The sequence below is a fragment of the Acanthochromis polyacanthus genome, chromosome 8, assembly GCF_021347895.1.
Source record: "Acanthochromis polyacanthus isolate Apoly-LR-REF ecotype Palm Island chromosome 8, KAUST_Apoly_ChrSc, whole genome shotgun sequence".
Classification (NCBI taxonomy): domain Eukaryota; kingdom Metazoa; phylum Chordata; class Actinopteri; family Pomacentridae; genus Acanthochromis; species Acanthochromis polyacanthus.
The window spans coordinates 36,603,718-36,618,787 of NC_067120.1; the positions used below are offsets into that span (position 1 = coordinate 36,603,718).

A 15,070-nucleotide genomic window follows, 5' to 3' on the forward strand; every position below is an offset into this window, starting at 1 on the left:
ATTTTGGCCCACTCCTCATGAGCAAACAGCTCCAGTTGTCTCAGGTTTGATGGGTGTCTTCTCCAAATGGCATGTTTCAGCTCCTTCCACATATGTTCAATGGGATTCAGATCTGGGCTCATAGAAGGCCACTTTAGAATAGTCCAACGCTTTTCTCTCAGCCATTCTTGGGTGTTTTTGGCTGTGTGTTTTGGATCGTTGTCCTGTTGGAAGACCCATGACCTGCGACTGAGACCAAGCTTTCTGACACTAGGCAGCACATTTCTCTCCAGAATGCCTTGATAGTCTTCAGATTTCATCGTACCTTGCACACTTTCAAGACACCCTGTGCCAGATGCAGCAAAGCAGCCCCAAAACATTACTGAGCCTCCTCCATGTTTCACCGTAGGGACAGTGTTCTTTTCTTCGTATGCTTGGTTTTTGAGTCTATGAACATAGAGTTGATGTGCCTTACCAAAAAGCTCCAGTTTGGTCTCATCTGTCCAAAGGACATTCTCCCAGAAGCTTTGTGGCTTGTCAACATGCATTTTTGCAAATTCCAGTCTGGCTTTTTTATGAGTTTTTTTCAGCAGTGGTGTCCTCCTTGGTCGTCTCCCATGAAGTCCACTTTGGCTCAAACAATGACGAACGGTGCGATCTGACACTGATGTACCTTGGCCTTGGAGTTCACCTTTAATTTCTTTGGAGGTTGCTCTGGGCTCTTTGGATACAATTCCAACGATCCGTCTCTTCAATTTGTCATCAATTTTCCTCTTGCGGCCACGTCCAGGGAGGTTGGCTACTGTCCCGTGGGTCTTGAACTTCTGAATAATATGAGCCACTGTTGTCACAGGAACTTCAAGCTGTTTAGAGATGGTCTTATAGCCTTTACCTTTAAGATGTTTGTCTATAATTTTTTTTCGGATGTCCTGGGACAATTCTCTCCTTCGCTTTCTGTTGTCCATGTTCAGTGTGGTACACACCTTTTCACCAAACAGCAGGGTGACTACTTGTCTCCCTTTAAATAGGCAGACTGACTGATTATGAGTTTGGAAACACCTGTGATGTCAATTAAATGACACACCTGAGTTAATCATGTCACTCTGGTCAAACAGTTTTCAATCTTTTATAGAGGTACCATCATTTTTGTCCAGGCCTGTTTCATTAGTTTGTTTTTTTAAATAATTATGTTAATCAACAATTCAAAAGTAATGGCTGTTTTTGATTATTTAATTTTCAATAAATTTTTGTTTATTGTTACTTTTGTGAGTTTCAAGTGATTTCAGTGAGAATTGTGGGTTTTTCCTTCTTTAACTGAGGGGTACCAACAATTTTGTCCACGTGTGTAGCACACTAAATATGATTAATAATAACAATGAAAATAATTTCAAAAAAATTAAAATATATATACAACAGTATAAAAAATAAGATTAAAACAAGAATATAATATATAATAATAGAACATAAACATAATGAATAAAAAATGTTTAAAAAATTACAAAAAACTAATTAATAAAAAGAAATTGGAATAAAATAGTTGGATTAATCTCCCCAGTTATTAATACTGTTGTGTGCTTCCATCATATTTTAATTAAGTTAATTTTGAAAATGAAGAATATTGTAGAATTGCAGCTTTATTATGTATTAGAGTCAGTTAAAGTAGTATTTTGCATATTATTATAGGGTTTTAACTGGTAATATAAAGTTTAAGTATTAATAACTTTAATATTTAAACTTGTTAGGTTCACTTTTAATGCTAGTCATACTTTTATTTTTTTATTTTTTTATTGGAAAACACTTTGGCGCTGTTGGATTTAAAATAATGTGACAATATTTGGTTGAAATCTGGAGCAGTCCACAGTGTTGTAATATTATCAGAATATGTGCAAACAAACTAAGAAAGCTGGATAAAAAAATATTGAATTCCTAATATAAAGCAAAACAAAAATTCTAAAATACCAAAAACCAAAGTCATAATGTGGTAACAACTTGTAAGACCAATTTCTCAAACAAAATAAATATAAAATACTGAAATATTTGATTCTTAAATGTCAGTGGACTCACAATCAATAAATCATGTTTTTCACGTCATATTTGTCCTTTAATGAAAAAATCTAAATAAAATCAAGGCTGAATGACTTTTACAGAAGTTTAATGTAAAATTCTGACTGTCCTCATCTAAAACCAGTAGATGCTGAAGAGTTATCTTGAGCTAGATGTTATATTTTCCTAAAGCTGCAGCAATAGGAAGCTAAATGTTCATGAGTCCCACAATGCCCCTCACCAGTTCTGCTGTTTGCACTGATATGCCACTGGTGGCCAATAGAGGGCTGATTTTACAACATCTTTCAAGCAAACTGCTCATTATTTTATTTAATAATCAGCAACATCCATTCGGCAAATGATTGTTGCTGGTGAGGGAAATTCTGCAGGAGCTTAGTGCAGCAATTTGCCTCCAGAAAGCTCCTCTGCTGACTACAGACGGCCTGTAAACTTATCCGTTGTCCTAAAATTTGATCTGAAAAGGGCAATTATTGTGTCACGCCAAGTAGAATCAATCAATCTGGGTTCAGGATTTCAGCCTCCTCCAAACTCAATCTGAGAAACTAGAAGTAGAGGAGCTCCAGATGAGCTGGGCATCAGGCTCAGACACTCACTGCTTTATCTATGAATCTGAACACTCTAGTGACATCTCACTGAAACCACAGTAGGTCTACATTCATCTGTTCTGTAGCCGCTCAACTACAGAGGGCATCATCCTACAAAAACAAACTCATCTTTCAACCGGCTCAGCATGTTTGTGTGCAGGTTACATAACGGTCATTCTATATAAAAGCCACCAAATCTCAAAAAAAGTTCCCATCTGACCTCAGAATCACTGCTTGTTTTTGTTGGGGTTTTTTTTTAGCTACAACAACTTTTGTATATTTAATGAATCCATGCAAAGCTTGACCCTCATACTATGAATATTTCCAGAGTTCCAGGCCCTTGAAGTACACAGAATGTTTTTAAATGGACTTTTTCCATCATTTCTGATCCTCAGATACAGCAGATAGACACATGACATTTTCAGGGCTGAAAATCTTAAAGATTGTGACACCTGTAGTGGAAATGAACCTGATTTGTTTGCAGTTTTTACCAGAACTCAGATGTGTTTTGCAGCCCAGAAAATGTCATGTGTCTATCTGCTGTACTGACAAAGTTCTGAGGCACAGAAATGATGGAAAAAGTCCATTAAAAAGTGATAAATCTGGAGATTTGTAGAGATTTTGCATCTTTTTGTAGCGATTTTGCAACTTTTGAAATAAATTCACCCATTTTTGTAGTGATACTGTTGTGATTTCTCATTGTTTTGTGGTCATTTTTGTGTATTGTTGCATCTTTATATGGTGATGTATCTCTTTCTGTAGTTATTTTGTGTCCCCCTGTAGTCATTTTGCATCTTCTTGTGGCATTTTGGGGTATTTATATGGTCACCCTCCACCCTTTTTAAAAAAAATGTGTTTGCAGTTTTTACCAGAACTAAAATGTGTTTTTCAGCCTTGTAAATGTCATATGCCTATCTGCTGTACTGATGAAGTTCTGAGGCACAGAAATGATGGAAAAAGTCCATTAAAAAGTGATAAATCTGGAGATTTGTAGAGATTTTGCATCTTTTTGAAGCGATTTTGCAACTTTTGAAATAAATTCACCCATTTTTGTAGTGATACTGTTGTGATTTCTCATTGTTTTGTGGTCATTTTTGTGTATTGTTGCATCTTTATATGGTGATGTATCTCTTTCTGTAGTTATTTTGTGTCCCCCTGTAGTCATTTTGCATCTTCTTGTGGCATTTTGGGGTATTTATATGGTCACCCTCCACCCTTTTTTTAAAAAATGTGTTTGCAGTTTTTACCAGAACTAAAATGTGTTTTTCAGCCTTGTAAATGTCATATGCCTATCTGCTGTACTGATGAAGTTCTGAACTTCAGAAATTATGGAAAAAGTCCATTATAGAGTGATAAATCTGGACCCACCTTTATGGACTTCAAGAACCTGGTACTCTGATAAGATTTATAGCATGAAGGTGAACTTTGCATGGCTTCTTTAAATATGCTAAAAGCTGGAACAGGTCTACTAAATTCCTTAAAGACATCAACAGACAAATAGTGAAAGCCAATTCATGGGAAATATTGCACAAGTAAATGACTTTCTGGGTTTTTTAAACCATGTTACCTCTAAAACTAACTAGTAGCTCTGGGACCTGAAAGGATGCTAAAACATGAGTGGAACAAACGTTATGCTAAGATGTATGACAGGAGCCTGAGATACATTTATTCATATTATCTCATTTAAACGAATAGTTAAATGTAATACTCACCAGTGGCGCTGTAATTACTGCTGTTGTTGTTGGCGAACAGGTTGAGGAACTTCCTGCTTCTGGGAGCTCCACCTCTTCCTCCGTTAGATTCATCTTCCTCTGAAGTCGTGGTCGACGTCACCTTGGACTGTTTGCAGATTCTAGCTACAACCTCCCTCCTCCTCTTCACCTCCTCCTCCCGCCTCCTCTTTATATCCTCCTCCCTCCTCTTCTTCGCCTCCTCTTCCTCCTTTCGTCGCTTCTCCTCCTCTTTCCTCCTCTCTGGAAGCAGAAAACAAGGAGATGTTAAACTGAGAGCTTCATCTGGGCAGCAGTGTTCAACAAGGCTCAATACTGGGCCCTCTACTGGTTTCCCTTTTTAGTGCTAAATATCTACATCTGTTTATATGCAGATGACACTCACATCTACATACAAACCCAAAAACCTTTTATGGACCATTTAAATTTAGTTTCTTTGTGCAACTAAACATGAAAAGGCATCAGCAAAAAAAAACAAAAACAAAAACATTGAATTTGTCAATTACGATAAAGGCAAAATACAGAACATATGTAAAAATGCAACAAAATTACATGTTTATGTGTTGATACTACCCAATTCAAAGCTAAAGCTTAATACACACATAGGATTTCTACATCTGTTTATATGCAGACGACACTCATCTCTATATACAAACTTAAAAACCTTTCTTAAGATCATTTAAATTTGGTTTATGCAAATAGAAAAACATTAAAAAGAATCAACTAACGTAAAAAGAATCATGAAAAGTATCAGGTTGAAACCAAAATTAAGAGGACGTGTGCAACTGTGACCGTGAATGAGACGTTTATCTGTTTATCTGGTTGTTGATGCCAGCCAGTTCAGTATCAGACGTGACAGAGAAACGTTTGTATGCAGATGACACTCACAGCTATATACAAGTTAAATTCTATCCAAAGATCATTTAAAATTATTTTTTGAACAAGTAAAAACACGAAAAATCAATTAACTCATTATTTTGAAGCCAAAATTAGGAACATATGTGTAAATATAACAAAGGTGTTACTGTAAATTAGACCTTTATCTGTTTATCTGTTAGCCAATTCATTAATTGCCTACAGAGGAATGATGTCTGTTTATATGCAGATGACACTCACCTCTACATGCAAATCACAAAATCTTTTTTTAAATCCCTTTAAAATGAGACCGGTCTGAAATATCTTTAATTACTAATTAGCAGGCTCATTGAAAACTTAAAATTCTTTATGTTTTTACAGTTCTGACTCAAATAAATGTTTACATTTTGGCATTTAAAAAAAAAAAAAAAAAGACATGCATTTGAAATTAACTCGTCAGCTTTGGGTTCAGAGGGTTGATCTTCAACGAAATGGCTCAACAAATAATAAAATATTTCTGTTAAGTCTGCAAATAATGACTATTTTATTGTTTATTGGATTAATTTCAATGAAATATATCAGAAAATAGTGAGAAATGTCTGTTATAGTTCCCCATATGCCCCAATAATGTCTTCAGATGTCTCATTTAGTCCAAATGATTAAAAAGTTTCACCTTAGTGTTATGTATGATGAAGAAAAAAATCTGATCCTTACATTTTGGAAGCTGGAACCAGTTGATATTTGACTTTTTTAGTTTGATTATCGAATCAGTTCTCAAACTTGGTGCTCAGATCATCATAAACTGGAATAGTGATTGAATTGTTAGGTGTTAAAGTTTGCTGTCTCTGTAACAAACACCTTAAAAAGAAGGTAAACTCAGCTATTATTTATACAGATTAGAGATCTCTATATAATATGTGTTTTTTAAATTAAGATTCAATGTGAAAGATGCTTAAAATGTGTTTCCATTTTTGAAAATTCGAGAATGCATCCAGACTTGTACGAATCCATGGTTTTGTGATGGTCACTGATTGATTGATTGATTCACTGATTGACTCATTCATTCATTCATTCATTCATCATATAGGACAGATGTGTGCTCCTTTATGTTAACCTCAGTCTACATCATCACCTTGCTTCTTGGCCTCCTCGCTCCTGTTCCTCTCCTCCTTGTACTCTGGATCTTCCTCCTCATTGGCCGACTGGTAGACGGTCTCGGTGTCGCTGTCTTCGTTGTGCTCGTTGTAACCGTGGAAACAGTCTTTGAGTTTGACCAGCTCCAGCTTAGCGTGTTCGTCCACCACCAGCGTGTATTTAACCGAGTCGTAGTTCAACCCGGCTGCAGCTTCGCTCTTTGGTACAGTCCGAGCAGCCACACAGTCCACCACAGCGCTACCGTCACCCGTCTCCCCTTTCACCTCTGACTTGGTACAGTCTGTGTCTGTTTGGTTGCCACCTGCGAGGGTCGGACCATTCTGGACGTTCAGGCAGGGAGTCGGGTCTCCCTCCCCGTCCTCCTCGCTGATGTCTGGGTTGGTTCGGTGGGACAGGGATGGATGTAGAGGTCCTGGGGGGGGGCCCTCGGTGTCGGAGCTCAGAGACATCCTGTTGGACCCCCCCTCACTGCTGGACCGGGACAGAGCCGGGGGCTTCTCCTGGGTCCTGTCATGGTTTTGGCCTGAAAACACAAGATATGAGCACCATTTCATATCAGATATTCTAACATTTTTCAAGCAAACTGTTCATTTTGTGTTTAAAATATGTAACATCCATTTGGCAAATGATTATTGCTGAGGGAGGGAAATCCTGCAGGAGATTAGTTCAGTAATTTGTTTTCACAAAACTCCTCTGCTGACTGAAGAGAGGCTGTAAGTTTATGTGTCAAACAACATCTGTGCAAATATAACAAAACTGTGAACATTAATTAGATATTTACCTGTTTGCTATCTAATTGTTGATACTTTCCAGTTCAGTTGTAGAAGCTGCTGAGGTCTGATTTCTACGTCTGTTAATATGCAGATGATGCTCATCTCTATATACAAATTCAAAAACCTTTCTCAAGATCATTTACAAACAATAAAAATATCATGATCAAGCCACAATGTGTGCAAATATACCAAAACTGTGATTCTGAATTAGATCGTGACTGAAAGGCCTTTCATTAAGTCCTCATGTTAAGCAGTCGTCACGTTAAGCTGCTGCTCTGCTACACTAAGAGGCTGATTTCAAAACGTTACATAACAAACTCAACAAAGACTTGAGTTAAAGATGACGGCTGAGCTGAGAATTCTGCTGTATTTGCATAATATCCAAACCAAGTCAGAGAGGAGAATAGGAAGAAAAGATGTTTGTTTAGCTGCTTTGAAAATATCCATGTTTCACTTCTTTCATTTTATTCAGGAGTTTAATAGAAACTTGGATTTCTTGTAGAGCTACACCACTGACGTAAATGTTGAGTTCTCTGTTTTATTTATTTAATCATGTTGGAGTTAATTCTATGTTTTAAAAAAGGTAAACATTTTGTACTTTGGTGCATTTTACAGAAATACAGTTTGTCGTTGTAAAATGAACATAAGTCACTTCACATTTGACGCTACGCTACGCTACACTACGATACAATACAATGTGATGCGACATGACACGGCACCACACGACATGATACAATACGCTACGACACGACGCCACATACTATGACATGTTACGACACCCTATGACACACTACAACAAGATATTACAATACACTACGACATGACACTACACGACACGCTACGCTACAACACAATACGCGACCACATGGCACGATAAGATACGCTATGACACAACACCACACGCTAGGACATGACACAACACGCTATGCCACAACACAACATGACATTCTACGAAACAACACAACATGCTACGACACGCTATGATATGCTATAACACGACACAACCCAACACGCTGTGATGCGACACAACACAACATGCTATGCCACAACACAACAACAAGACATGCTACGACACAACACAACATGCTACAACACGCTATGATATGCTACGACACAACACAACACAACATGCTATGCCACAACACAACAAGACATGCTACGACACAACACAACATGCTACAACACGCTATGATATGCTACGACACAACACAACATGCTATGCCACAACACAACAACAAGACATGCTACGACACAACACAACATGCTACAACACGCTATGATATGCTACGACACAACACAACACAACATGCTATGCCACAACACAACAAGACATGCTACGACGCAACACAACATGCTACAACACGCTGTGATATGCTACGACACGACACAACACAACATGCTATGCCACAACACAACAACAAGACATGCTACGACACAACACAACATGCTACAACACGCTGTGATATGCTACGACACGACACAACACAACATGCTATGCCACAACACAACAACAAGACATGCTACGACACAACACAACATGCTACAACACGCTGTGATATGCTACGACACGACACAACACAACATGCTATGCCACAACACAACAACACAACATGCTACGACACAACACAACATGCTACAACACGCTGTGATATGCTACGACACGACACAACACAACATGCTATGCCACAACACAACAACAAGACATGCTACGACACAACACAACATGCTACAACACGCTGTGATAGGCTACGACATGACACAACACAACACGCTACACTACACTACGACACAATATGCGACCACACGGCATGATAAGATATGCTATGACACAGCACGACACGCTATGACATGACACAACATGCTATGCCACAACACAACATGACGTTCTACGAAACAACACAACATGCTACGACACGCTATGATATGCTACGACACGACACGACACAGCATGCTATGCCACAACACAACAACAAGACATGCTACGACGCAACACACCATGCTACAACACGCTGTGATAGGCTACAACACGACACAACACAACATGCTACGGCATGACACGCTACAATACGCTACGACATGACACAACACGACACGCTACGCTACACTACGACACAATACGCAACCACACAGCATGATAAGATACGCTATGACACAACAAGACACGCTACGACACAACACAACATGACATTCTATGAAACAACACAACATGCTACGACACGCTATGATATGCTACAACACGACACAACACAACATGCTACGGCATGACACACTACAATATGCTACAACATGACAACACGCTACACGATAAGCCTTCCTTAATCCCACTGTGGGGAAAATTTGCATTGCTACAGGGAATAAGTGCAAACATTTAGGAAATATTGTAAGAAAAATAATAAAATAAACCAAATATCTACACTACAGGACAAAGGTTTGGAAGCATGATCAAATTTGTATATAAAACATTATTATTATATAAAGAGTCCCTCATCAGAATAGATTTTTACTGTAATTATCAGGTATCTGTGCTCTTGTTTCTTTACTCAGCTGTTTGTTTCCAACCATCTCTGTTGTAATTTGTCAGAGACATCGACGTAGTTGAGATTTATTGGGATTTTTTGTTGCAAACTCTTAAAAGCCAAAAAGCTTAAAGTGAAAAATGCAAACTGTGATCTGTTTTTTGACCTTTGCACTGAAGTTGTGACTCTTGTAAATCTTCTCAACTCCAGAACTGAGCCCTTCTTGTCTTTTGTTAACATTTATTCAGCAAATGTCTGGTAACATCAGTGTATATTTAAAGGTAAATTGAGGAAAATGCTGTAAATCAATGAAAGCAAAGTCTGGTCATGCAGTAAATGCATCCCAGAATCCATAGAATTCATTCTGGTTTTTAAGAAAGACATTGTGAACAGAAACTTAAAGTTTTGGCCTGTAGTGTATCTATATAGTAGTTCTGAGTGTCCAAATGCCTCTGGGTGGAAATAATAATAATGCACATTTGTTTATATGGTTTGGTAATTGGTTAAAAAAAGGCAAAAATATATTAATAAATGTTCGTGGCAGCCCTCTGACTGTAATGTTTCCACTGTGACTCCAGCTGGTTCCTCACCTTGGTCTTGGTTCTTGTCCTGGTTCCTCGGTGCTACAGGTGTGCGTGGGACCACCATGGCAGGCAGGTAGACCTCCTGGTTGCTCAGCACGTTGTTCAGCTTGTTGCCCGCTGCTCTGTTGCCTCCCTTAGCGCCTCCCTTCCCTCGTCCATCGGCCGCCCTGGCCTTTAGTCCGCTGGCCTCTCTGGGTCTCTGGTGTCCATTCCTGTCCCTGGACTTGGCCTCATCACACAGCCGTCCTCCTCGTCTCTCCGCCGGTCCGTCCTTCCCTCTGACGTCCACCAGACTCCTCTCTCTCATCGCCGTGGCTCCTCTTCCTCCTCCTCTTCCTCCTCCTCCTCCTCCTGCTGCAGCTCTACGTTGAGTCCTCGGGGTGCTGGAGGTCTGCGTCGCCCCGGACGCCGGTCGCTCTCGTGGTCGAGCTCGTGCTTCTGCAGTGGCGGCGGCCGGACCGTTGGATCTGGATCCGTTGGCCGTGGGGGGTTTTGGTGCCGGTCGGCGCTGAGAGGCCGGCCGGACTTTGTCCTCGGCCTTTGGTTGGACATCCGGAGGTGTTAGAGCCCCTGACAAACAAACAAAGCATCAGATTATGTGTGAGGCAACCAGGTACAGAGTACAGAGGGATTAACTAATAAGCAGTTTATCCGGATCAGAGTTACAGCAGCAGAGGAAAAAACCCACACATGGTTCGTTTCACAGCATTCTGTTTCACATTTGTCCTTTTATATCACAAATTTATATTCAAAATATGCTTTAAATCCAAAACACTGACAGGACAGGTGACAAAAAAACTATCTAAAAACACAATAAACATATGAAAACATTCATTATTTCTGTAGAAATGTCACAAAAAAAGACATTTTTACCGGTGTTCATACCTGCAATGTGTGTATTTATACTTCTACAGTGTGTATTTATACTTGTAAAGTGTGTATTCATACCTGTGATGTGTGTATTTATACTTGTAAAGTGTGTATTCATACCTGTGATGTGTGTATTTATACTTCTACGGTGTGTATTTATACTTGTAAAGTGTGTATTCATACCTGTGATGTGTGTATTTATACTTCTACGGTGTGTATTTGTACTTGTAAAGTGTGTATTCATACCTGTGATGTGTGTATTTATACTTCTACGGTGTGTATTTGTACTTGTAAAGTGTGTATTCATACCTGTGATGTGTGTATTTATACTTCTACGGTGTGTATTTGTACTTGTAAAGTGTGTATTCATACCTGTGATGTGTGTATTTATACTTCTACGGTGTGTATTTGTACTTGTAAAGTGTGTATTCATACCTGTGATGTGTGTATTTATACTTCTACGGTGTGTATTTGTACTTGTAAAGTGTGTATTCATACCTGTGATGTGTGGGGAGGAAGAGTGGGAGTCCTTCCAGCTGTCCTTCTTGCCTAAAGAGTTGTTGTTGATGGAGTCCTGGACACACAAAGCAGCAGTGTGAGAACAACAAACAACACACAACACACACTTGCAGACACACAAATTTTAATTTTGTTTTTTGTGGTTGGCTTATGTCTCTTTGTGGCTGTTTTGTGTGTCCTTGTGATCATTTTGTGTCTCTTTTCGGGTGCTTTTGTAGTTTTTTGGTGTCTCTCTATGATTGTTTGGTGCGTTTTTGTGGTCGTTTTGGGTGTTTTTGTGTGACTTTCTTTTAATTTTGTATCTCTTAATAGACGGCATGGAGTCTTGTTCACATCCCATCAGGCTGCATGTTGAACCCTACTCTGCTGTACAATCCCTCCCTTCTGATGTAACCTAATCCTAACATTATCCTAACGTTGTTCCAACCTAGACCCTGCCTGCACCTCCGTCTCGCTCTGATGACATCACTGCCAGGAAGAGGCAGCAGCAGCATCGACCAGGAAGTGAGCAGTCAGCCTCGACATCGCAGCAACCAGGCAGAGCGCTGACTCACGCTGACATCCCATCATGCATCAGCTCTGCCTGTCGCACACCCTGTTGGGTTGCTATGGTTACGGTGTGTGTGTGTGTGTGTGTGTGTGTGTGTGTGTGTGTGTGGAGGGGAATGAAAGCCTTTCTGTCTGTATGAAGCTCATCCCTGTCTGAGATGACTGAACTGCAGTGGAGGACAGAACTAAGACTCACGACTCCTCTCATTTTACACTGAGGCTGATCATAATTATTCGTCATTTAATAGCCACCATTAATACTTTAATTTTCTTAAAAAAATAATAAACCAATCAGGCGGATCAGTTACAATTGTAGCGTCGTAGTACCTGGTTGTTCCACCAGGTGGAGCCTCAAACTAAACAGATGGAGTTACATATGTGTTTGCTGACTGCCAGTTAGGATAATGTTGAGTCGTAATTACATTTCAACATTTTTTGTTATTATTAGGCCATTTTTACGCTTCTATATCCATCAGCCAGGATGTAAGGGTCAACTAGGCCGAGCAAAACGTAAATTTAATCATCTCATTAGTGCGATTAGACCCAACTGAACACTAAAAAATGAGTATAAATGCTACATTGCACAGCACAATATTACCAATTTTTGCCATTTTAGTTATTCTATGTTACAGTATGGTCATTTTGAATAACTATTTGGCATCAATTTCTGTATTTGTGGTTGTTTTGTGACTCTTTGTGGTCATTTTGCATCTCACTATAGTCACTATGTGTCTGTTTCAGGTCATTTTGTGTCAATTTGAGATTGTTTTGTGTGTCTTTGTGGTTGTTTTGTGTGATGTTATGGTTGAGTTATATGGCTTTGTGGTTGTTTTATGTATCTTTGGCTGTTTTGTGCATGTTTGTGGTCATTTTGTGCATATTGGTGGTCAATTTGTATCTTTTAGTTGTTGGTTTTGTGTCTTCTTATGGTCATTTTGGTGTCTATTTGTAGTATTTGGTATCTCTAAGTGGTCATTTTGTGTCTTTTTATGGTCATTTTCTGTCTCTTTGTGGTTGTTTTGTGTCTCATTGTGGTTGTTTTGTGTGTCTTTGTTGCTGTTCTGTGTCTCTTTGTGGTCCTTTTGTGTCTCTTTGTGGTTGTTTTTTGTGTTTTTGTGTTTGTTTTTCGTGATTTTGTGTTTGTTTTGTGCATATTGGTGGTAAATTTCTGTCTTTTAGTGGTTGTTTTGTGTGTCTGTAGTTGTTTTTGTGTCTTTTTATGGTCATTTTGGTGTCTATTTGTAGTATTTTGTATCTCTGTGGTTGCTTTGCATGATTTTGTGGTTGCTTTGTGTGTTTTTGTGGTTGTCTTGAGTGTCTTTGTCGTTATTTTGTGTGACTTTGTAGATGTTTCTTGTCTCTGTGGTTAATCGGCCTGTCTTCATACTCGTTAAGTGTCTATTTTTAGTTGTTTCGTGTCTTTGTGGGTATTATGTGTCTATATGTAGTAACTGTGTGTCTCTGTGGGTGTTTGGTGTGTTCTTGTGGTCATTTTGTGTGTCTTTGTGTTCATAATGCATCTATTTGTAGATGTTTTGTGTGTCTTTGTGATTGTGTCTCTTTGCAGTCATATTTTGCCTCAGAGATTGTTTTGTGTGTCTCTGTCGTTGTTTTGTGTGTCTTTGTGGCTGTTTTGTATCTCCTTTTGGTCATTTTGTGCCTCTTTGTGAACATTTCTCTCGTGGGCAGTGTGGGAGTTGACTAAAGATATCCATCTATCAGAGCTATCTGATCTTTAAATGTTCCTTTTTCCATCTTGACTTTACTGTTTAGACCAATTTCACTCATTTAATTCCAGTTTTCTTTAGTCCAACACAAACTAAAAAAATTGTCTGTAATGAATCCAGTCATTAGTCAGATCCACACCGTAGACTCCTCCCATTCAAACTGAACTTTATGGACAGGCGACAGACACAACAGATCAATGCAGCGGCTGCTGGTGCTGCTGACTGGACGGCGTCCTGTCTGTTAGCAGCTGCTCTATTATTTATCCCCATCAGAGGACTGGTTTCAGAGTGGTTCCCTCCCAGTGGGTCCTCCTCATCCTCAACACACACCTGCAGGGAAACTACACACTACAACTGACAGACACACACTCTGCTATTCAACATGGCTGAACTCACAATGAGGAGGAGAGAGTTGGTGGTCGTTTTGTGTATTTTTGTGGCTGTTTTGTGTCCTTGGTCATTTCTCTGTCTCTTCATGGTCATTTTGTGTCAATGTTGTGCTTCTTAGCGATTGTTTTCTGTCCTTTTTGGCTAAATTTATGTCTCTTTGTGGCTGTCTTGCATCTCTTAGTGTCCATTTTGTGTGTCTTTGTGGTCGTTTTATGCTTATTTGTGCTCATTTTGCATGTCTTTTTGATTGTTTGGTCTTTTTTGTCATTTCTCTGTCTTTTCATGGTCATTTTATCATTCTTAGTGGTCATTTTTGTCGTGTGATCGTTTTGTGCCTCTGTGTCCTTTTTGGCTAAATTTGTGTCTCTGTGTGGTCGTTTTATGTTTCATTGTGGTCGTTTTGAGACTTTGTTGCTGTTTTGTGCTTCTTTGTGGTAATTTTTCATGTCTTTATGGTTGTTTTGCATCTCTTAGTGGCTATTTTGTGTCTCTTAGTGGCTGTTTTGTGTCTTTTTTGGCTACATTTCTGTGTCTTTGTAGTCATTTTGCGTGCCTTTGTGGTTATTTTGTTCTTCACTGTGGTCATTTTGTGTATGTTGCTGTTTTGGTCTTCTCTGTGGTCGCTTTGCACGTCTTTATGGTAGTTTTGCGTGATATTATGGTTATTTTGCATCTCCTAGTGGTTGCTTTATGTCTCCTCATGGTTTTCTTGTGTTGTTTTATGCTAAATTTTTGTCTCTTTGTGGTAATTTTTTGCCTCATAGTGGTTGTTTTG

General features: G+C 39.1%; 1 protein-coding gene across 1 annotated transcript in view; it reads right to left on the bottom strand.

Annotated features, from left to right (window-relative positions):
- mapk8ip1a (mitogen-activated protein kinase 8 interacting protein 1a) overlaps positions 1–15,070 on the bottom strand; it is a 33,490-nt gene that overhangs the window by 12,201 nt on the left and 6,219 nt on the right. Inside the window, exons 2-5 of the mRNA XM_022215488.2 lie at positions 11,609–11,684; positions 10,247–10,810; positions 6,345–6,890; positions 4,340–4,600 (exon numbers count right to left, since the gene is read on the bottom strand). Coding sequence (XP_022071180.2) covers positions 4,340–4,600; positions 6,345–6,890; positions 10,247–10,810; positions 11,609–11,684 — 1,447 coding nt within the window. The remainder of the gene's footprint in view (positions 1–4,339; positions 4,601–6,344; positions 6,891–10,246; positions 10,811–11,608; positions 11,685–15,070) is intronic.